This window comes from Bactrocera dorsalis, chromosome 1, assembly GCF_023373825.1.
Source record: "Bactrocera dorsalis isolate Fly_Bdor chromosome 1, ASM2337382v1, whole genome shotgun sequence".
In the NCBI taxonomy this organism is placed as follows: Eukaryota; Metazoa; Arthropoda; class Insecta; order Diptera; family Tephritidae; genus Bactrocera; species Bactrocera dorsalis.
This window is the reverse complement of record NC_064303.1, coordinates 53,303,224-53,325,637: the sequence shown is the minus strand read 5'-3', so window position 1 is coordinate 53,325,637 and position 22,414 is coordinate 53,303,224. Positions and strand designations below refer to the sequence as shown.

At 35.7% G+C, this 22,414-nt stretch overlaps 1 protein-coding gene and 1 long non-coding RNA gene across 3 annotated transcripts; both read left to right on the top strand.

Moving 5' to 3' along the window:
• The first annotated feature begins 8,507 nt into the window (after nucleotides 1-8,507).
• On the top strand, nucleotides 8,508-11,734 carry LOC115066109 (uncharacterized). Of its 2 annotated transcripts, XR_007421288.1 has the most exons (8): nucleotides 8,508-8,994; nucleotides 9,052-9,202; nucleotides 9,273-9,423; nucleotides 9,487-9,696; nucleotides 9,757-9,895; nucleotides 9,964-10,252; nucleotides 10,301-10,475; nucleotides 10,545-11,734. It is a non-coding gene; the product is annotated as an uncharacterized LOC115066109 (long non-coding RNA). The 2 variants fall into 2 exon arrangements; XR_007421287.1 differs by having other exon boundaries at nucleotides 8,508-9,202.
• A 9,464-nt stretch (nucleotides 11,735-21,198) lies between these two features.
• LOC125777748 (uncharacterized) lies at nucleotides 21,199-22,002 on the top strand. The gene has a single exon (XM_049453188.1). It carries the CDS (start codon nucleotides 21,199-21,201, stop codon nucleotides 22,000-22,002), a length of 804 nt encoding a protein of 267 aa, XP_049309145.1.
• The last annotated feature ends 412 nt before the right edge of the window (nucleotides 22,003-22,414 follow it).

The window sequence follows — 22,414 nt, the reverse complement described above, 5'->3', positions numbered from 1 at the left end:
TTCATCCTCCACCAACAATCCATTGCATCACATAGAACTTCCAGAAACCTCAAAGAACTCCCCTCTTCTATACCCTCCATCCTTGGATTCTTCCCCCTCCCCATCTTTCTCTCCACTTTCCCACATCTCTTCGCCCTCCTCACACACCTTATCTCCCCTGGCATCTTTTGCCATCTCCCCTCTTGATCATAACACCCATCCAACTTCCTCCTCCCTTTCATCTCCGTCACCCTCGTTGATGGAACAATAAATTCCCATAACCTCACATTATTATTTTTTCTTTATTTTTCTATCCATGTTATCCATCCTTCAGTGGTATATGAACGGATACTTAATAATTACATCGAACTCTAACTTTTATAAACTCATCATTATTTGTGCCTATTCCCCTCTTAATTAATCTTTCACTTTAAGTTATTTCAATAGTTCACTAGTTTAACCTCCTTTTTCGATTTCTTTCCTCAATTCTCCTCGTGGCAATCTACTATATCCGCAAGATATAGCCTTAGAATTTGCTCTTCAAAATCAGTACAATTTTATCCCTAATATCAGTCACCAAAACTATGCTGATGATTTAGTATTATTTTCTAATTCCTCCGATTTGTCCGTTGTTACGTCTTCCTTTTCTAAAATCTTTTCTCTCTTATTCCATTGGTTCGGTTCTTCGGGCACGTCAATTTCTTCCCCTAAATCTAAGTTATTACATATTTGTAAGAAACATCAATGTAATACACCCACACTTACCGTTAATAATATACATTTAATCTGTACAGATAGTTTTAAGTTCCTAGGCTTAAAATTAGACTCTAAGTATTCATTTAAGCAACTTTGTCAATATGTAAGAAAAAGAATATTTGTTACCAACATCTCCGATAAAAACATATTGCCTTAATCTGGACTACTTTTTAAAAAAAAGACAATATGGAAGACAGCTTATATAATCTCTATCAACAATGATGATCCTGCTCAACTTTTAATGAACCCAACTATTATCCCACCAGTCAGCCGAAAGCCGATGATGCTAGTGCTGCGTACAATAGTTAATATAATAATTTGTTTGTTATGTTAGCTTTAATAAAATAAAATAAAAATCTTTAAATTTTTCTGCGCGGGGACCGCGAGCAGGATAGAAAAAAACTTAACGTTATATGGAATTGGGGCAAAGTTTGTTATATTTGGCAATAAATTAGCTTCTAAAAAAATCAAGTTTGAACATATTTTTAAATAACGTAAAATTTGTTTGGTCAAAACCCATTTTTTTTTTTTAATTTTGGCACAATTCCGAGGAAGTCCTCCTGATTAAAAAATATATCGGGTTACAGTTACCGCAAACGCTTCGTTTACGAGATATTCGACTTCAAAGTTCAAAAATTCCCAAAATTCGAACATTTCAACAAACTATTTCACCACATTATACACACTTTTCGCACATTTTTTACTTCAAATTAATTAAATTAAATGGAGCGCTGCCATATGATAATAAGCAAAATCGCTGAATTTCTCTATGTAGATAGAATTCCTCTCTCTTTATTTAGCAATCTTAATTATAATAAAAACAAGCGTCTATCAATTATATTTCAAACTAGCTGACCCTGCAGCCGTTTTCCTGCTTGAAATTACATATGTGTTTTGAAATGAAAAGAAAATTAAATTTATCATTTCTTTTATTTTCAATGTAACGCAGCTTGATAAACAACATGTTTTGGTTTCTGTTCCGGTGCGTAAATGTACAGAGAAGATTGTTTTCTAACTCGTGAGCACGCCACGTATTTTTGGCCGTGTAAAAAACATAGCAGCTCAAAATTTATGCCATACACTTCTGACGACTATCCCTGTGTCCTGATGATTGTCATCTCAAATGCTATTTTTACTGGAAACGGAATCCGTTTGAACTGAAATGGCAAATCGTGAGAACTCAAACAAATTCGTAGAATCAAGCATTCTGCCCCCTTGTATTCGATAGCTGCGTCACAATCAGTCGGGTTCCATTACACAGTTACGGCGCTTGTAGATTGTGAAGCATAATAACGACAGATCCAACTTTGAGACGCAAATGATGCGGTGGCATACAAACCCCTCCAAAGAATTTAGAAACTCCACTAGATAATTAGCCATTCACGTGTGATGCCGTGACAACGCATGCGCTGTCCTGCGTGAAATTATTTGTTTTGAAATGAAAAAAAAAGTTGAATTTACGTTGTGTTAAAAATCATTTATTTTCGATTTTTCTAAATTTTTTTCAATGTAACGCAGTTTGATAAGTAACATTTTTTGGTTTCTATTCCGGTGCGTAAATGTACAGAGAAGATGGTTTTCCCTCTCGGGAAAACGCCACGTATAATTGGCGCACACCCATGCAATCGTAGTTACGATAATTTGGCCAATTTGGCATAAACATTCGTGATGAGTTCATATTTCGTTGAAGTGAATTGACAAAAGGGAGGTGGAATTGATATTAAACCACTGGAACCGAAATTTGCCTATTTCCAATTCTTAACGAATACGATGTAAAATGTCTTCGGCAATGTACTTTTGTTCGTGTTCCATAATTGACGCGGATTTGAAGGCTGATATGTCGAAAAGACCATCGCGAAAAGTGTGCGCAATGACTGAAATCAAACTGAACGACGTACATTTATTAATAGCAACCGATGGTTTTAGCAATCGTAGTTTTTCGGTTTGATTATGTAAATTCGTCCTAAGGAATTAGTTGAGAACACACCTGGATGCCAATCTATTGGTTCGTCTTGCTTTCTGCGTACCTATTTCTTCGGCGATGCATTCCATGCATAATATCAAGGCATTTCCAAATAGAGCAATGTTCTCACAAACGAATCACTGACGCAAGTTGAGAAAAAACTCATCAATGTAAATTTTGTTGTTGGAAGTGTTTCCGCTGGCTGTACTGTATTCTCTGGGTTGAAAAACACTCTTTAGCCATTCTCCAAATGAACTGCGAAACGCACAACAGTCGGAAAAGTCGATTTCACCAAACTATAGTATTATACATTGGCATGAGCTTTGAATGTGAATTAGACAATAGTGGCGAATATGGTACGATCCATAGTTGTCAACTTCGATATTCACTACTCTAAGTTGAATGGTAAATGTCCTGCAATTGTCGTCTGATGAGCTACGACGATAGAGTGGATATCCATCATTTCCAGTTTGCGTTTCCGAAAGAAAAGCACGTGGATAGTGTTCCGTGCATTTATTGGAAGTGGGATGGTGGTGTCCGCAAGGTCCATGCACCATGTTGGTTTTCAGCACTTCGTAGAATAATGGATCTTTCTCTGCATGACGAATTTCCGCAGAAATGATATCATCAATTTGATCTGGTGTAACCACCATCCACCATTCAAAGAAGAATGTGTGCGTGCGGCAAACCTCTTTTTTGCAACTCAACAGAGTACATCCAGCATCTGACTGCACCATACTTGTAGATACATACGTTGCTTCAAGATAAAGTCCATCAAACATCGTAGCTGTTGTTTGAAAAGTCTTGCTTTATTATCGTGATGATCGCTGGCTGATTGACAGCGATCCATAATTTGAACGATTCAAATAATTTACAAATCAAAATATTGAAAAACAAAACAAAAGAGAATTGTATGAAAAGTCACTTTTTGGAAATTTCCAATTTTCGACTTTTCCTTATGAAAATTATATGGTTTTTTTTATATCTAACCCTTTCCAGATCCACAGCGAACAGCTTCTGATTTCATGAAGATTGGTTCCGCCGTTCTCGAGAGTTAGCGTTACTAACAAACAAACAATCATTTTTACTTACATATGTACGTATGTACGAGTATATACAAAATAAAACGTTTGTATGGGAAAAAGAAAAGGACTGTTTTTAGGGGTTTTCCGGCAACTTTCGTAATTTTTTCTTAGATAAGAACCTTCTCCTAATAATAACAAATACAACAAAAAAAAAATCAGGCAAATCGGTTCAGCCATTCAACGAAAACGGTTTAATTTTTATATATAAGATTAAGATGAGTATAAAGAATCTTTCCATGCATATTTTTTTTTTTTTTTTTTATAGATTTCCTTTATTTACAATCTGTCCGAGGACAATAAGCAAATTGTGTAATACTACATTAACTTAACCTAAGTTGCTGTACTCCATCGAGTACAGAACTAATATACAGAAGTGCATATAGATATACATATGTACATACTTATAAACAGCTTATTTTCTATATGGCAAATCTAATATATGAAGCCGTTTAAGACGGTTAATTTCGTTTGAGTCATCTAATAGGGCTATTGCGACTGGGTTAGTATGATAACTCAATCTATTAAAATAATTTGTACTGAATCTTTTGATTTCATTTTTAACTAAAGCTAAACCTGTATCATTAATGATTGTTTTATTTGACACAAACCAGGGTGCATTTAAAATTTTCCTAAGTGCAATATTTTGAAATCTTGCAATATTTTGAAATCTTTTTCCATGCATATGGATATTTCCATATTTAAATTTAATAAACAACTAAGTAATATTAAATAATAAATATAAATTTTACGATGTTATCATAGGGTTTTACTTATTTGTGTTCGTTAAATATAAATCACATATACATATGTATATGGAAAAAGTGTTCACAACTCAATTATTACGTGAAAAATGTTGGAAAGTATTTTTTATTGTAATTAATATTGAAAACAGAAACACGCAAAAAAACCAACAAAGAAAAATTTTTAAGAATCCTACATATTTGGTGTTTAAGATGTGGCAACACTCGTTTTCCTCATAATTGTAAACAATCTAACCTTTGCAACGACGAGTGTGTTAAGTGATTTTTAAATTAATAAATTGAGGTAAAATATTAGAAAATAAAAGTGAAATGTTAACTTATTTCAATGTTTAGAGTGTATATTTATATATACCAAGTGAAAAATGTAAAAAAAATTTAGTGAAACATAGAGAAATACCGTGTGTTTTTAGTGCAAACTTTTTAATATTTAATCGGGAATATTTAAAAAAATATGAGTTATTTTTACACTATTTTTGCATATTCCTCCTCTGGAAAAGCTCCCCTATCCGCACATACCCCCGCACATACTCCGCCAAAGTAATCGGAATCGTGCCTCAATTTTAAATAAATATATCTATATACTATATATACATACATATGTATAAAACCCTAGAATTTCGCTCAATCAATTATTTTTTTCGCTTCCAAAAAAAAAAATCGATTTTTTGAATCCATTAAAGCAGGCTCTCCCTTAATGGCATGCAAAATTCCTATAGTTGAGAATTGTTCAAAATTAAAAATTCGGAAAAATCTGGTGATGGTGGAGAGGACATACATACATATTTGGGCCAACGCTTTGGTACTTTCACCACCTAGACTTCTTTCGAGAACACGAAGTGACAACAACAGGAATAAATCTTTAAAACTATGCAACGGATTTTGATGCGGTTTTTTTTAAATATATAGAGTGATTGAAGAGGAAGTTTTATATGTATAATAACATCCTTTAAAGAGTGTTGGAGTTTTCTAATGTCACGTCGTAAATAATAAACGTTTTTCCGCTTACGCTGCAAACGCAGGCAGAACCTTATGAGATTTATCAAAATACTGTACAATTTATATTGTACCTATTGAAAAGGTCTACAGAAAACTCTGCGATGGTATATAGTATGTCTATATATTATGGATATCCCACATTAACATTTTTTGTCATTTACTTTTTACCAAAAATAATGTCAAATATTCGGCCGTGGTGGCGGGACCGTGCATATAAATAGAGCGTCGGAGGCCGCGGTTCTCTCTATGGCACTTTGAATGTAGCAGCGATCTGACTTGTTTATTTTTGGTTTTTGATGAGGTATATGCGTACCATTTCAAACTGATACGTCCTCAAAGATAATACAATTGCTAAATATTTGGAATAACTTGCTCAGTAGGACATCCCAAAAGACTAATGGCATAACCTTGCCAGTCGACTTTTTCAACTTTCCACGAATAGTAGAAAAGAACTGCAACCAAATACGCAGTGCAATGGATTATAACTGGTTCAGTAGTACATCCCAAAAGACTGATGTCATAACCTTGCCAGCCTACTTCTGAAACTTTCCACACTTGAGAACCGATTCATCAGTGTGCAGTCTACTAGAATGGTTGTCGATTGGACTCCAGTGGGTAATGATGGAGCCATGGACGCAAAACTTCGGTTTTATTACGATTAAAGAGCACTCAAATACTTCTTAGAATCAGTTATTCATTGTTTTTGTTGGATTATGAACTTGCGAGACACCCCCTTTACACAGAGCTTTCGCCTCTTTAGGGCGTCCACTGCCTTCATTGCCCTCGGTGCTAATTTCGCCTCTTTCGAGAAAAATGGTTGAAGTACCGTAAGTGCACTAAAAACGACAAACGACATTTGCACCTACTTACATACACGTTTAAACCAATGTCTTTGAAAATTAATGATAAAAGAGAAACTTTGTTATATCGCCTATGACATGTTGGTGGAACAGCTAGTAGATTTTAAAATAGCGTTGAGGGACAAGACATGCTTTCGCAATTAATATTTTTTTGACGGAATTCTAAAAAACACGATATTTAGTAATAATTATAAGCAAATATTGAAGATTCCAAAACTTACCATCCTTGTTGCTCACAAACAAATAAATTCGTGAGTTGTCAATGAAAACTCATCGAAAACACACATTGTCGGTCCGAACGACTTAGATTCCACACTCCATAAATGTGTTTTTCATTATTTTCTGAGCGAAAAGATTTTAATTATCATAATAATTTAAATTTGAAATTAGCAAATTATTTTCCAACAACGTTACTATTGCACTATAAAACTAATATATTAATTCTATTTCACGAATCAACAAAAGTGTTTGCATTTTTGTTTACAAGCTGTTCTAGTCTTCTTCTTCTCAACTCCAATGAATTGCCTCACAAAATGGCAGTTGGCGTAATCTTTATATTAAATCTATTATTCTTGGCACTGCCACTATACTCCATTTTTTTCTTTTAGCGCTGATTCGTACAGATAACTTCGAATTTCAATTCTATTCTGTAAGCTAGTATCCGGGAGGAGACTCAACAAATATTTGAAAAATTACTACTAAAACTACGAATTAGCTATTACCATCAAAATGTCAATCAGTAGGACTGTGAAAACCTGGCGGTAAAGTAGAAAAGAAATATAAATAAAAAGCTGTAAGCTCGGATAATGAGTAAAACGTGCAGTTGTATATCCAATTTACTTGTATTGGGAATTTCATTTAAAAATGATTGGATTGAGTTGACGATTGATTTTAAAGTTATAAGATTAGGTAAAGTATAAGTAGTATAAAGTTAGAAGATTCTCCACTTGATGATAAGACCTTGCCAACGTAGGCGCTGTCTTTTAATTCATGAACTATGTCAAATCCCGTGGCAAATACGCAAAGGACCATAATCTTTCACAGAAACTTTCTGTTGAAAACTCGTAACGGCGACTCATCAAATGTTGTCATCGTCCATATAAAGTTTGGTCTTTGTTTGTGAAGAGAGGACTTTACTTCTCAATTGCCTACTCAGTCCGAAATAGCATCTGTTAGCAAGAGTTATTCTGCGTTGGATTTCGACGCTGACATTATTGTTGGTGTTGATAATGGTTCCAAGATAGACGAAATTATCACGACCTCGAAGTTATAACTGTCAACAGTAACGTGAGAGCATGGTCGCGAGTGCGACGATCGATCATATTCTTCATGTTGCGCTTCATATTGCCTTTGAATATTGTATTTATTCAGCTGAACAAGTTTTTTACATAGCAGACGTAGCCAGAACTTTCCCGACATAAATACTTTTCTTCCCATTCCACTATAAATTAAGTAATTTTTCTTTTTAAATTTTGAACACTGCTGATAACGTTTCTCACATATCGTCACCTGAAATGCAAAATAACGTATCATCAAAAAATTCGAAATTGAGTGTCTTATTGATTACGCTTCACTACTTCAAATTATATACATAATATTAAATATGTTCAACATTTTCTGGTTCTGCGGTCATATATAAACCAGTTTTAACCAATATTAATATTTTGTTTCACCCACGTTCCATTTTATTCCGTGTTTCATTCATGCCACTGTAAACTTCTGAAAATGTTGTTACGTTAATTTGCATTTCAGGTGACGATATGCACAATTAGCGTTTGTATTCTACATGTGTGCTTAGCCACTCTCAATTAATAAAGGCACATTTATTTTTAGCTTGATGATTTTTTCTTTTTTTTTTTTTTGAAAATATGTGTTCTCTTTCTAAAGGGCGTATTATTATTTTAATACATTTCCATAGGCAACTTAGATAAAACAGTTATAGAAAAAAACTTCAATTCTTTGACCATTTTGGTAAAATAACCAAACTGAAAATTATCACAAATCATTTATTAATACAAGCATTTTCATTAAATGGAACTGCAATATGTTTAAAGAAAATATATAATATGGTCACAATTATCTTTTCTTTTTTATACATGTAGATATATAAAACTGCCTTGCATATGTACGTTTAAAAGGCCACAACTTAAAAAAAGATTTCCCAATTGTAACTAAAATGAATTTTTACAACTGGCATCATCACCATTAACAGTTTTATAACAAAAATGATAGAGAAAGAGATTCCGCAATGCGCATGTTTGCTTTTAGTCAGCTGTTCTTGCTGACGTCACGGTTGACTTATTATTCGCCCGCGCTTTTGAATGTGAATTAGAATTTTGTGTTTTCAAGTGTTGTATTAATTGTGAAATTTTATATTTTTTAAAAAGCGTTGCGCAGTGTTCGGATGCAATAATAACAATGGTAAAAATTGTACTACGAAATGCTTTTTTTCCTTTTCCCTAAGCATAAAACAGTACTAAAACAATGGATTCATATTTGTCGTCGTACGGACAAAATTAATGTTAAAAATGCATTCATTTGTGAAGTGCACTTCGCGCCAGAAGCCTTCAAAAGAAACTTGCAGTTTGAAATGGGTAGTTAAAGCATTTTGATTACAATAATTTTACTTTTATAACCAAACACTCTTGCAGGTTTAAGTTCGCGGAATACAACGAAGTTGCTACCTAGCGCTTTTCCCACGTCAACCACTGCTCCTGCAGAGGCTAAAGAACGGCAGAAAAGGATGGAGTTTCGTTCCAAAAAAGAGATGTTAACAACAATGTTGAATTTGGTAACAGGAATGTTAGTTCTAATTGATATTGATGAAGTATCTTTTTCTTACATAAGTATGTGTATTTCTTATTATTTTTAGACAAAGGCTGAATGGTAATGTAAGCACTTTGAAAAAGTGCAAAAACGAGCAGTTAGCAGAAATTAAACGCTTTAAGATTTCCATGAAAACGGCGGAATTCCACAGAAATAATTTGGAGCAAAAACTTAGCTGCATTTTCACCAACGGCCAGGTAAGTGCCCAAATTCTAAAAAGTATGTTGCAAAATATACTAAAGTTCATTACACATACATAGATTGAAAAATTAAGGGAGCCCGAAAGGGTACAAACTTTTGAGGAGAAACAATTTTCCTCTACCAGGTGTGCGCACTCTGCAATGGTGGTCAAAGAAAATTGATGTAGCTCCAGGTGTCATGAAATGAAGGTCAGAAAGAGTTACTGGTACGATAGATCAACTGATTCGACATTGTCTCCTGTTAACACGTTCAGGTTGCAATGATAAGAGGTAATTAAACTCATTAATTTACTTGAAGTCCATTTTTTCTAATGTACTTTGTTCTTTTAGGTTTGATAAGTAAATGGAAACAGCCTTAGCATTTTAGCGTTAAAGATTGCGGTTACAATATTGTTGCCATTGTAAGCGATTTGGTTGGATCAAATAGAGGTCTATATAATGATCTTGAAATTAATGTGGAAAAACCTTGGTACATTCACTAAACAATTATTTAAATTATGATATACTGTAAATTGTGTGTTTTTCTTTCTTTTGCAGGTTTTCACACAACGGAGACAGGATTGTAATTTTTGCTGATGTCCCCCACTTAATAAAACTACAGAGAAAACATTTTTTTGATAAAGGTTTTACTATCAATGGAAAAATTATTAGAAAAGACATTATTCTGAAGCTGCTCTCGCTTACGTCCGACGAGCATCACGCATAAAGTTTCCCAGAAGCATTTGTCTGTAAGAGGAGCAGAAAGACAAAAGGTTAAACTAGCCACAAAATTGCTTTCCTAGATAATGAAAATTGGGAGGATTAATGCCATCGACTTTTCAAAATTGTAGGTAATATTTAAAATATGATTATATAATAAATATTCATTTTGTAGACAAATGACTGGTTTGATCTAATGAATGTCAGGGTGCCCAAAGATGGAGTGAGGGAACGCTTGCACGCTTACGGTTTAGCTTTGAACAAGCAAAATAATGTACTGGAACAGATGACGGAGATGGTCTCATCAATGAGAGTCATTGGTAAAAATGGTTTGCTTCCATTCCAAAAACGTAATACTCAAGCTATATATTTAGATAAGTTGATTTTCTACAGTTTTGGATTTTACTTATGATTTACAGGTATACTCCAAAGCAATAACGCTTTAAAATTGCTGTTGGGTGACTTAAGGCAGCAGTGCAAAATTGATTAAGTTTTGACCTACCGGTTAAACCAGGACGTCTTAGAAATTTTTTTTGGCGTAATCAGGTCAAAAGGCGGTCTTCACGATCACCCTGACAGGCAGGAATTCAAATATAGGGTGCTTTCCTATGTACTTGGTCACAATGAAGGAGCGATCACAGAAGAAGGAAATGTTGAAGTCGACAACACACCAGATTTGGAAGGGAATTACTTATCTCTAACCGACAATTATCAAAATATTAAAAGTCTATAGTATTATAAACCTAAAACTACAGAAAAGATTCTTATATAAAATTATTGATGTTAACAAATGCGAATATGTACTTACACGCAAACTAAGTTTTTGCATACTAACCACTATTTCTTATCCTCATTATAATAATAATCTTAACTAACAATTTATTCCATTTCTTTATACGTATTATATATGTATGTATGTTTATTATATTTTTGCAGGTAATATTTTTCAACGTGTGTCAGTTGATCTAAATACCACTGACCCACCTAAAAAAAATTATGACTTGGAGATTCTCAACAACGACGAACTTGAGAGCTTGGCAGGGTACATCTGCCACAAACTTGGTAAAGGCAACACGGAATTTTGTGCCAATTCAGAAAATTGTTCGTCTTATACTTATACGTCTTTCTGAAGGAAACTCTCAAAACCAACAAATAAGTATGTTAATGGAGCATATGAGAGCCTTGCAAATAGTATTTGACGACGTAAATGATACTGATTTGCATATATGTACATATGTACAAATTCAGTTCAGAAGCATTTAGATTTAAGTGATTAAATGATACACATTTTATTTAGATCACACGCCATGCTTTAGTTAAAAGGAAGATGTCTGTATACACTTTGTTTTCTTTTATAACAGTTTTATTTAGAACAATAAATTGATATTTTATATATCATAGTCACGAAATATTTAAAAAAGTTATTAAACTAAATATGACGACGATGGTTTGACGGATGTCATCGAAACTGTTGTATTACTGTGTTCCAGTTTGTCCGGGTAGAGTGTGCTGATGCTTAACTCATTTAAACATCCTGGGCCCCCTAGGGGAACGTATACAATATGTATAAGATGATACATGTAATTCAGCTAACTGTTGGTGGAGTAGCCGAGAGCGCAGAATATTAGCTGTAAGAAGCGATTTTGGTTTTAATATAAATTTGCATTTTATGTAAGTATTGGTACTGGAGGTAGTAATTTTCTTTTGCGGTTTATTTACAATTTCTTATCTTTTCGGTTTGGTATACCGGTGGTTTATTATTTGATTTTTCTGTATTATCGGCAATTATTTGCATTTTATTTATTCTCGGCATATGAACGATAGTAACTCCACGCCTGGCCAGATCTAACCAGAATAGGTACTCCTTATCCCTAGAATTAGGACTGTGATAATAGAGGGATCTTGCGAGAGAACTGTGGTAATTTCTAGCTACTTTTTTGAAGAGGAATGTTAAAATTTTACAACAGATTCCCATCCACTACTCTTATGAAGAGCGCTTATGTAAGAACGACCTTTGCTTTTTGTAAGTCTAGGTGTGTCACACTATCGCACTGGGCATATGGTGCTCGTTGAACCTTAATTTTGTTTAAGATTTTATTTATTTTGAAAATTTACGAAAAATGTCGATTTTTTGACTTTTTGATACAACGGTGTTATATTTTATGTTTTTTGTATGCACTAATTTGGCGTTCAGTAGCCCGCCACCGCCCTAGGATCTGTTCAGAATTGTTTTTTTGATGTGAAACATCTATATGCGCGGGTAAACATGATTGTCGCCATGGCGATACAGGCCGATCGCCACGCGTCTATAACATTTATATATACATACATATGTATATTTTTACGCGTCTTGTAAAAATCTGTGTCGATATGTATGCAAGCTCATACATAAACATACATACATATTTACGCTGGTTTGTTGGAGAAGCTGTTACAGCGGCAAGGGAAGCAGTGGCAAATGGCGATCGTTCGTTTGTGTTTTCGGCACAGTTCGCATTTTCTACCAACGATACAATGTTGTGACGCTTTGTCGTCGCGTCAGTTCTTCGACACATTGATGTGCTGAACACAATGACCGCGACAGACTGCAGCAGCACGACAGTGAACTGAAAATGGCGTTGTGAATCCTACTACATGAACATTTGTGAGAAGGCAGCAACATAATAATGGCCGGCATGCACACAAGACAACACAGCTCTTCATTTTGCATGTACACAATTTCGTTGTGGCCATACTAATACCTACCTACTTCAATGAAATTTTAATATTTTGTTCAAAGTGAAATTTTGTATGCAAAAAATAAGTAAACAGGTAAATACTTTAGTTTTAAATTATGAATTGTTATTACAAATGATATAATAGAGCTATAATAGAGCTATTTTATGCATTTATTTGTAAAAAAAAGGTACAGTTTGTTAGAGCTATGAATAATTTTACATTTTACATATTAGTGGCATCACCACTCTACTCCATCTTTCTACCTTCAACTCTACTGTCGTTGGCAAATATATTGAAGTTAGCGAGAGCGACAACTATCGATCTGAAGTCGTGTAGTCGATCAGCTGTCAAAATAACTGTGCCCATAAGAACGTGTGTATTTTAATATTTGACAGATGTCGTTTGCAGTCTGTCGCGGTCATTGCGTTCAGCAGATGACTCCTCGACAAAACGTGAGCTTGGCCATTGGTTGCCCGTGACAACGGAGATTTCGCATGAAGCAATGTACACATTTACATACAAAGTTGTGTGTTGACAAATTTACAAATATTATACGTATGGTCTGTCATATTTGCTTACATGTACACATAATTACATACATATGTACGTGAATATGGCGACCGGTCTTTTAATATGTCATCCAACATGTAATGCCCAACAAATAAATATGTAAATATATAACTTTTTAAATCTACATTAATTAAATATTTAGGTAATAATGCATGCACGACTTTATTACATATTTCCAAAGATTTAAGGAATTCATCATGAAATAGTTCAATTTGTGCGTACATGCTTATGTGCTTTGATATAAAATGTATAGAACATATACATATATACATATGTAAGTATGTATATAAATTATATGCAGAGTCTTTTGTGCATTGTAAATATGCGAATCTGTAAGCGTACATTCTTAACGTCGGAAATAGCATAATTTTTCTCATTTAACACTGAAAATGCTCAATTCTGCTATTTTCGTATCCCCTAATGTTAAATGTGGTGAAACACGTTAATAATTTTTCTGTGATGTGGTGAAACATGCTCATCCCAAAAGTGAAATATCCCTAATCGTTAACCTTCTCCAGAGAACGTTTATCATAGAGAAGGTTCACGTTTTAGATATCGTAACTTTTGGTAGGGGTACTCGGCAGAGATGAGGGAGTTTCCCCACAGACAAATTTTAAGTTTCACCAGAGTTTTGCAGCAGGAGCTCGAAAATAGCAGAATTGAGCATTTTCGGTGTTAAATGAGGAATATAATGCCAATTTCAATGTAAAGAAATGTACGCCTCCAGATTGGTTTATTTTCTATGCACAATCGACTCGGCATATAATTAATATATAATCGGTATATATTTGGTATCAAAGCATATATGTACTTAGTACATATGTAAGTATGTATATATGTATTATATGTATATTAAAATTTACCTACATACATATATATTTCTTGATGATTCTATAAAATCATTAAAACTATAAGATAGAGTATATTTTGTATTATTACCCAAATAATTAATAGAAGTTTAAGGTAATTAGTTTTAAATTTATACATTTACATTAAAAGTTTTGATATCACTGTTGGGTCACCCTAATGAGAGTGACCCGTGCTCCGGATAAAAGTAATACATTGTTAATATAACTCTCTTTTTATCTCATTGCTAGTTAATACTCGTAACTTAATTTACGTTGCTTACATTTATACACACATGTAAACATACACATACATATTGTACTCATAATTTTCTTTACTTATCGCCCATTTACTTCAATAACTCAAAAAACGCATTTTTTCAGGAGAGCAATTTTTAGTTTTCAGCTTTCTTTTGTGGGTTAAATAAAAGCTAAGATCGCAGATTTTCTATGCAAACTAGTGATATGTCATGTATAGTATACATTATAGAAGAAATTCGACCAAAATTAATGATTTCCCAATTTTTTCTTGAACAAAAACTTTTCTGCTTTGAATTATGTCATTGTTTCTGAAAAAACGTAGAAATTTCTCGCTTATAAACTAAATGTGTCATTATTGTTGAGAAATAAAATACAAACCACCATATTCATAATAAATAAAAATGGTTTATAAAGTTTTTTAAAATGACATTTCCAGCCGAATTTCCATTTATAAGAGCTTTATATTTATTTTTTATGAATAATGGGCGAAATTTATACATTTAGACATTTTATTTTCGGGGGTTTTTAACGTAAAAAAAAAATAAAATACAAAAATTCATAGCATCAAAACATATTTTTATATGAAGTTCTTTTTCAGTTTTTAAAAATAGTAGAAATAATTAGTAAATAGTGGAAATACATATATGTTTGAACCACAAATTGTTATAAAATTCTTGAAAAAAGCGTGGAGTCAAGTTCTTTTTAATTAATTCGTTGATATCTTGTCTTTTATTATTAGGAATTCCGATTTTGGAGTGGTAGGCTTTCTGTAAATCAATCGGTGTGCTAGGTTTCTTCTTGGATTTGATTATAGTGGCTTCCCTGAACTTCTCCTCGGAGAGTAATTTGAGGTCAAAGAAATCTCCATAAGACATTTCTTGCACTAAGAATGGGTGGCCTGTTTTCTTTGCTGATCGAATTGTAGTAATGAATGAGTCAGTGGTGTCAACGAGTTTCATACAATTGGAAATAAATTGCCTCTGCTTCTCAATGTCGCCAAGAGCCCAATATGAGGAAAATATCTCTTTTCTCTGCTCTTCGCTAAATATATTTGAACAATTATACCGACAGTTTTCACCGCACGGAGGTTTAATTTCTCTTTTGTTTCGAATAATTTTTTTAAGCTTTCATAGTGTTCACCACTATTTCTCTTTTTTTTTTACAATACATATTTTTCTTCCAATTTTCTGGCTGCTTCCCCTTTTTTTTCCTTTCATCCTTTCATTGTTTATGTTTGAAGTTGATGTGCTTGGTTGTAGATCAAAGGAGTTTTGTTCAGGTACTGGCGTACATAGTTCTAGATCTGGAGAATCTTCCTCGAAGCAGTTATCATAAATTAGGCTGTTTACCGCGGTCGGATGTGGTGGGTTATCTTCATCATTGCCGTAGACACTATCACTGGAATCGTTAGCAGAAACTGGGAAGTATGTCACATCAACTATGGAATTGTCACTATCTTCTGAGAACTATGATGTAGAAGATCCGCAATTATTTTTAGATAACGACATTTCCAAGTAAGCTAGAAAAAGTCGAAATTCGTAATTTTATTATCAGCAATAGCGTATCATTTTACGTTATGAGAAGGTGTTTTATATTAAAGCCGATACTATTTTCGTAAATAATGACATATTTTATTATTAACACAAAATCGCCATTTCTACACAGCCCATTTTTTCACGAAAAAAACGTCACAAAACAAAATACCTAGTTACGCAATTAATTTATTTTCAACAACAACGTCACATATTGTGTTGCGCAATTTATGAGGAACTAAAATTTGTCAACAGTATAGTCACAACGCAAAATGATACTATTTACATGAAAATTAGCAACATGAAAAATATAACTACCTTTTCACATAAATCGCTGTAACACAAAATATATCGTTTTTTCGGAAAAAATAATAATTTTTACACGACGACGACTCATGTTAAATTCAAATGTGTCGATGCTGTAGCAAAAATTTGACGCGTCACAACAAGTGGAATAACGGCACTTTTTCATCTCACGCGCTCAATTTTCTACTAATCACAGATAATTTTTTATACAATATTAACCATGATGTTGAGCACATTTTTTTGTATTTAACTCAAAAAATCAGTTTTTTGAGTTATGACACTGTTGAAGTAGATGAGCGTTATGTTAATGCTCAAATCTTCTAAAATGTAATTATGTATATACATATGAACAACTTAACAAATAAATCACTCGCTAATAAACCGTGAACAAGAGCACACTGCACTTTAATTGTTTTACACCCCGCATTTTAAAATAATAAAATATAGCAAGAAAAACGCTTCTTGCTCCAACATTTTGGCGCCCAACGTGGGGCAGTGTAAAATAAGTTTACTTTTTTGTGCAAAGTGTGAAAAACTTTGAAAAAACTAATGGCGGTTCCTGAAAAATAGTGGCATCAATTGAATTGAAAAATACTGCACATCGAGCAAATAGTTTAGTGCAGTAATCAGAACATAAAGTACATAAAGTTGTTGGTGGGTTCCTGGACTGATTTCCGTTTATTTTCACATAACTGGTTTGCGATCGGATGATTTGTCTGGTGAGATTTTAAGAATTTCTACAGTGGCTGAAATTGCCGCTCATTGGAAAGCGTATGTATAAAAACAAATTACTTATCATCATACATACATTTATCCATTTACTTGCATACATAATTCGCTACTTCACCGTTTGGAACATTTTGGTTAACGGAGTTGCATTCGCTGCCTTTGTTAGCAGATCATCGCTTACTCAACATAAGTCACCGCCTACCGCACTGCTCAGCTGAACGTTGGTAGCTCTGCCGGTACTTTAAAGCGTCGCCCGCTTAGCCGCTGCACCGTCGCCGCTATTCTGTCAACGCATCTATTCTGAGAGCTCTGCTGCTAGCAGCAGTTACTATCGCGCTTTATTAGTTACATGCTTTCTCTACTTTTTTTTTTTTAAGCTGCCTGCACTAAACGTTAGTGAGACTACGCATTGTTAGTGATCTGTATATAACTTAGTTTTTTGCCGTCGTTATTATTGACCACTGGTAGTTATTCTCTTCGATTACATTAAGGGTGTAAAAAAATAAACGTAAAAATGTCTCTTGAACACTCCAAACGCAAACGCGCTAATATAAAACGCAATATATCGCGCATTAAATCTATAGTTGAGGGATGAAAAGACTTTGATGAAAAGCCTTCACATGCGGAGTTACAGTGCCGACTGGGAATTCTAGAGTCATACTTTAAGCAAGCCCTCTCAGTCCAAGCTGACATTGAAGATTTGGATCCATCAGACACAGGTCGCGCAGATTTAGAGGATAGCTTTTCACAGCAAAACTTTGCATTCAAGCACAACTTGGGGACGAAGGAAATGTTACAATTAATTACCCCGAGACAACAGCTCCAACTCCTGTCTCCACGCCATCATTCTTGCCAAGGTTATCGTTGCCTAGCGAGAATTACGTAGAATACAAAAACTTTATTGCATCTTTTACTCAACTTGTCGCTCGGGAACCTAGACTTTCAAATATAGAACGATTTAATTATTTGTTGTCGTGTCTTAAAGGTTCAGCCCTGGAAACCGTAAGAGCCTTCCAGGTCACCAGCGAAAACTACCCGATAGCTTTAGATAGACTCAGGAGATGCTTCGTTAATCCCACTCTGATTTTTTTTGGAAGGAATTGCCTCCTTATTTACGCTGCAAACAGCCGATAAATCAAACTATCAACAATTGCGTAGTTTGATTGACAAGGCATCAGCTATATTCATTCGCCATCACTAAGCCTTCTTGTGTTCTTTGCTCTAGCGATAAACACAAAATTATTGGGTGTTCTCAATTCAAGGACATGAACACGAATCAACGCTACGATGCCGCCAAGAAATACGAGCTCTGTATCAATTGTCTGAGCAATGGTCACAGAGTAGCTCAGTGTGCGTCGAAACATCGCTGCCGCTCCTGTAACAGAACGCATCATACGCTCTTGCATCATGACAACGTGACTATGCCTACACTTGGAAGTCCAACATCTCTTCCTGTATCGCAATCGTTTCAACCATCATCATCATATTCAACCAAACCTCATACATACAACCAACTAGCAGCCACGCATTCGCATATGGAGACATCGGATCACGGGCAGGTCATTTTAGCAACAGCTTTAGTTTTAGTTAAAGATTCCATGGGTACCTACAAGCTTGGAAGAGCTCTTCTCGACTCATGCTCTCGACGCATCGACCTGTTGCTTGGAACAGAGGCATTTTTTGAAGCTCTCGCTGTTGGTCAAATAAAGCTTGGCCAAAATTTACCTACATTACAAAAAACATTATTTGGCTGGGTGGTTTCTGGAAGATACCAGTCGAAGCACTATACGCCTTCAAGGTCATGTCTGCTATTTCACGAATACTCTATTGACGCAAACATGACACACCTTTGGGAGCTCGAAACTGTCGACTGGAAACCCAACCCTATTTCACCTGATCATCGGAGTTGTGAACGTCATTTTATAGCCACAACACATCAAGATACAACTGGACGCATAATTATTAGGCTGCCATTTAAGGACAATCCTGCTGCACTTGGAGCCTCATTCGACATCGCTCGTCGCCTATTCCTAGCAATCGAACGCCGTCTTTCGCAGTCTCCAGACACTTATTCCCAGTACGTCTCATTCATGGAAGAATACGAAAGTCTTGGTCACATGTCTGCAGTAAAAGCGCCGAAATTAGATGAACCACACTATTACATACCACATCACTGCGTACTGAAACCTACAAGTACGAGTAGTGTTCGACGCCTCTTGCGAAACGACGACACAAACATCGCTAAATGATTTACTTTTAGTTGGACCAACCATTCAAACAGAGCTGTACATGTTGCTACTGCGCTTCCGTTTGTATCGTTACGCTATCACCGCAGATGTAACTAAAATGTACAGGCAAGTATCTTTGAATAAAAATGATCGTAAATTTCATTACATTCTTTGGCGAGCTTCTGCAGACGCAGATCTTCTCACATACCAGCTCAACACTGTGACATATGGTACCGCCTCAGCTCCATATCTCGCAGTGCGAAGCCTTCACTCCTTAGCTGATAAGCATATGGCAGAATTTCCAATTGGCGCTACGGCTGTAAAGACTTCGTTCTATGTAGATGATTTTCTATGTGGTTCAGATGACACAGATGCCTTACACAAATTAAAGGAAGAAGTTATTGAGATACTTCGACGCGGACAGTTTCCTATTTCCAAATGGCATTCTAATCACCCAGATTTCATGGAAAGCCAAACCTTGAAAGCTAAGCATTACCGACGATTTTACATCAAGTGCACTTGGTGATTTGGAATCAACGCAGCGATACGTTGTTGTTTTCATTCACACCAAAGCAAGTTCACAAGTCTGTCACAAAACGCACAATACTGTCTATCGCTTCATCGCTGTTCGATCCACTTGGAGTGCTCTCACCACTCGTGATAACATCCAAAATAATCATGCAGGAATTGTGGCTGCTAAAATTACATTGGGACGAGTCGGTTCCCCAACATATACACCAAGCCTGGAGTTGATGTTTAGCATCTCTTAACTCGTTTTCATCACTCAGCCTGCCTCGTTATTGTCTGCTACCAAATGCTTGTGACATACAGTTACATGGATTTTGCGACGCATCAATTCGGCGAATTACATACGCACAGAAAACTCCGACGGACAGATTGCTGTACATTTACTCACTTCGAAATCAAGGGTCGCACCAGTAAAAAATCAGTCTCTCCCAAAACTCGAACTTTGCGGTGCCCACCTTCTCGCTTGCCAGTATGCTAAGATAAAGAACATATTCTCCACTGTTCGCATAACTACTTTCTTTTGGACTGACTCGCAACTAGTTCTACATTGGGTAAAACAACATTCTGTTACGCTGTCAACGTTCGTGGGCAACAGGGTATCTGACATACAGGAACTGACTGCAGGTGGACAATGGAGGTATGTGCCTTCCAAAGAGAATCCAGCCGGCCTAGTATCTCGAGGCTGCCCTGCTGCTGAGCTCAAATCTTCGATATGGTTTTCTGGTCCTCACTTTTTGCAAGAAAACGCTGTGAAATGGCCAAGGCACACAGACAATATTGAGCTTGATATGGATATTGTGAACAGAGAGAAACTCAAGAAGACATTTGCTGTAGTTAAGGAGGTAACTTACTTGATCGATGTCATTGATGGCATAAGCTCATTTCTCCATTGTCTGCGTCTCATCGCCTGGCTCTTTCGGTTCAGTGATAAATGCAGACGAAAGCCTACGACAGACACCATTTCGCCATCCCCTGACGAATTACGACGTGCATCATATTGCATTATCTTCAACAACATTTTTCAAACGATATTCAATTGCTTCGAAAAAACCAAGCTCTAAAAAGTAGCTTGAAGTTTCTTACTCCATTCTTGGATAACGTAACCGGTTTTGAACTCGTAAGTGTTGGTGGACGTCTGGATTATGCAGATTTACCGAAACCCCAGAAGTATCCGATTCTACTACCCAGCGATTCCCAATTTGTACTAAAGTACGTTCGACACCTACATTTACGAAATTTTCCCGCAGGCCCAAGGGCATTGGTCGCCTTCATCATATTAGAATTTTGGATTGTCAACGCTAGAGATGTTGTTCGTCGCATCGTCCGTTCCTGTGTGCATTGCTGTTACAACAAGTAATGGGACCACTACCAGTTACACGTATTACACCTGCACGCCCATTTGAACGTTGCGGAATCGACTTTTGTGGGCCAATAAACACATATCTTCGAATTCGAGGAAAACCACCCACCAAGTCATATTTAACTGTATTCGTGTGCCTCGTAACTAAAGCTGTGCACATCGAGGTGGTCTCCGACCTATCAACAAACGTATTTCTAAATGCATTGAAGCGAATGAGTGGTCTACGTAAAATGCCATGTGATATCTTTTGCGACAATGCTACCAATTTTGTGGGTGCATCAAACCAGCTAAAGGACCTCAAACAGTTCTTATTCAAGACTGAAACGTTAAATGAAATCTATAAACATTGTTCCTCTGATTTTATTAATTTCCATTTTATTCCACCCAGGGCACCTCACTTCGGCGGCCTCTGGGAAGCTGCGGTAAAGAGCGCGAAGGGGTTATTAAATCGCACATTGGCAAACACTAAATTGACATTCAAAGAGTTAAACACAGTTGCTGTAGAAGTGGAAGACATTCTTAACTCACGTCCGCTGTCATCAATGTCATCAGATCCTAATGACTTTGGTGCACTGACACCTGGTCATTTTTTGGTGGGTGATTCTTTGCGTGGCTTGCCTGAGCGCTCATTGGAGCTGAAGACCGTTTCACACCTTGATCGCTACAACACAATCACTGCCATCAAACAAAGTTTTTGGCGTCGCTGGTCTGTGGACTATATAAATGAACTACGAGCCCGTGTAAAGTGGACAACACCTTCACCTGATCTCACTAAGGGTGCTTTAGTGATCATACATTAGTAACGTGTGGCACTGGTATACTTACGTGGTACAGTATACGTATGAGATCGAAAATATAAAAAAAACGCTGATTGTCACAATCGTTATAAAATTTATTATGTTTGCATATATCCTATGTATACATGAATGTTTATTTAGGATTTCTGCGGAACCCACTGCTGCACACGGTTGGCGAACTCGGCGATTCACTTCACTCCCGTCACTTGGCGGTTTTAATAAAAAAGGAAATTGCGGTTGATCAAAATTAATAAAACGTAATATCACGGTCGACTTTCTTGCTGTGCGGATGGAACGGTAATAGCCCAATCCCGGTCGGGTCAATCCCTTTTGATGGTTTGGGTGGTGAATATTGGCTAACATTACGAGTCGTCTCGTTGATGATCGTATGGTTGTTGTGTTGTAGTAATGATCG

Excerpts from the sequence above, each read along its gene's own strand:
- LOC125777748 (XM_049453188.1), top strand. The coding sequence starts at position 21,199 with ATGGGACCACTACCAGTTACACGTATTACACCTGCACGCCCATTTGAA.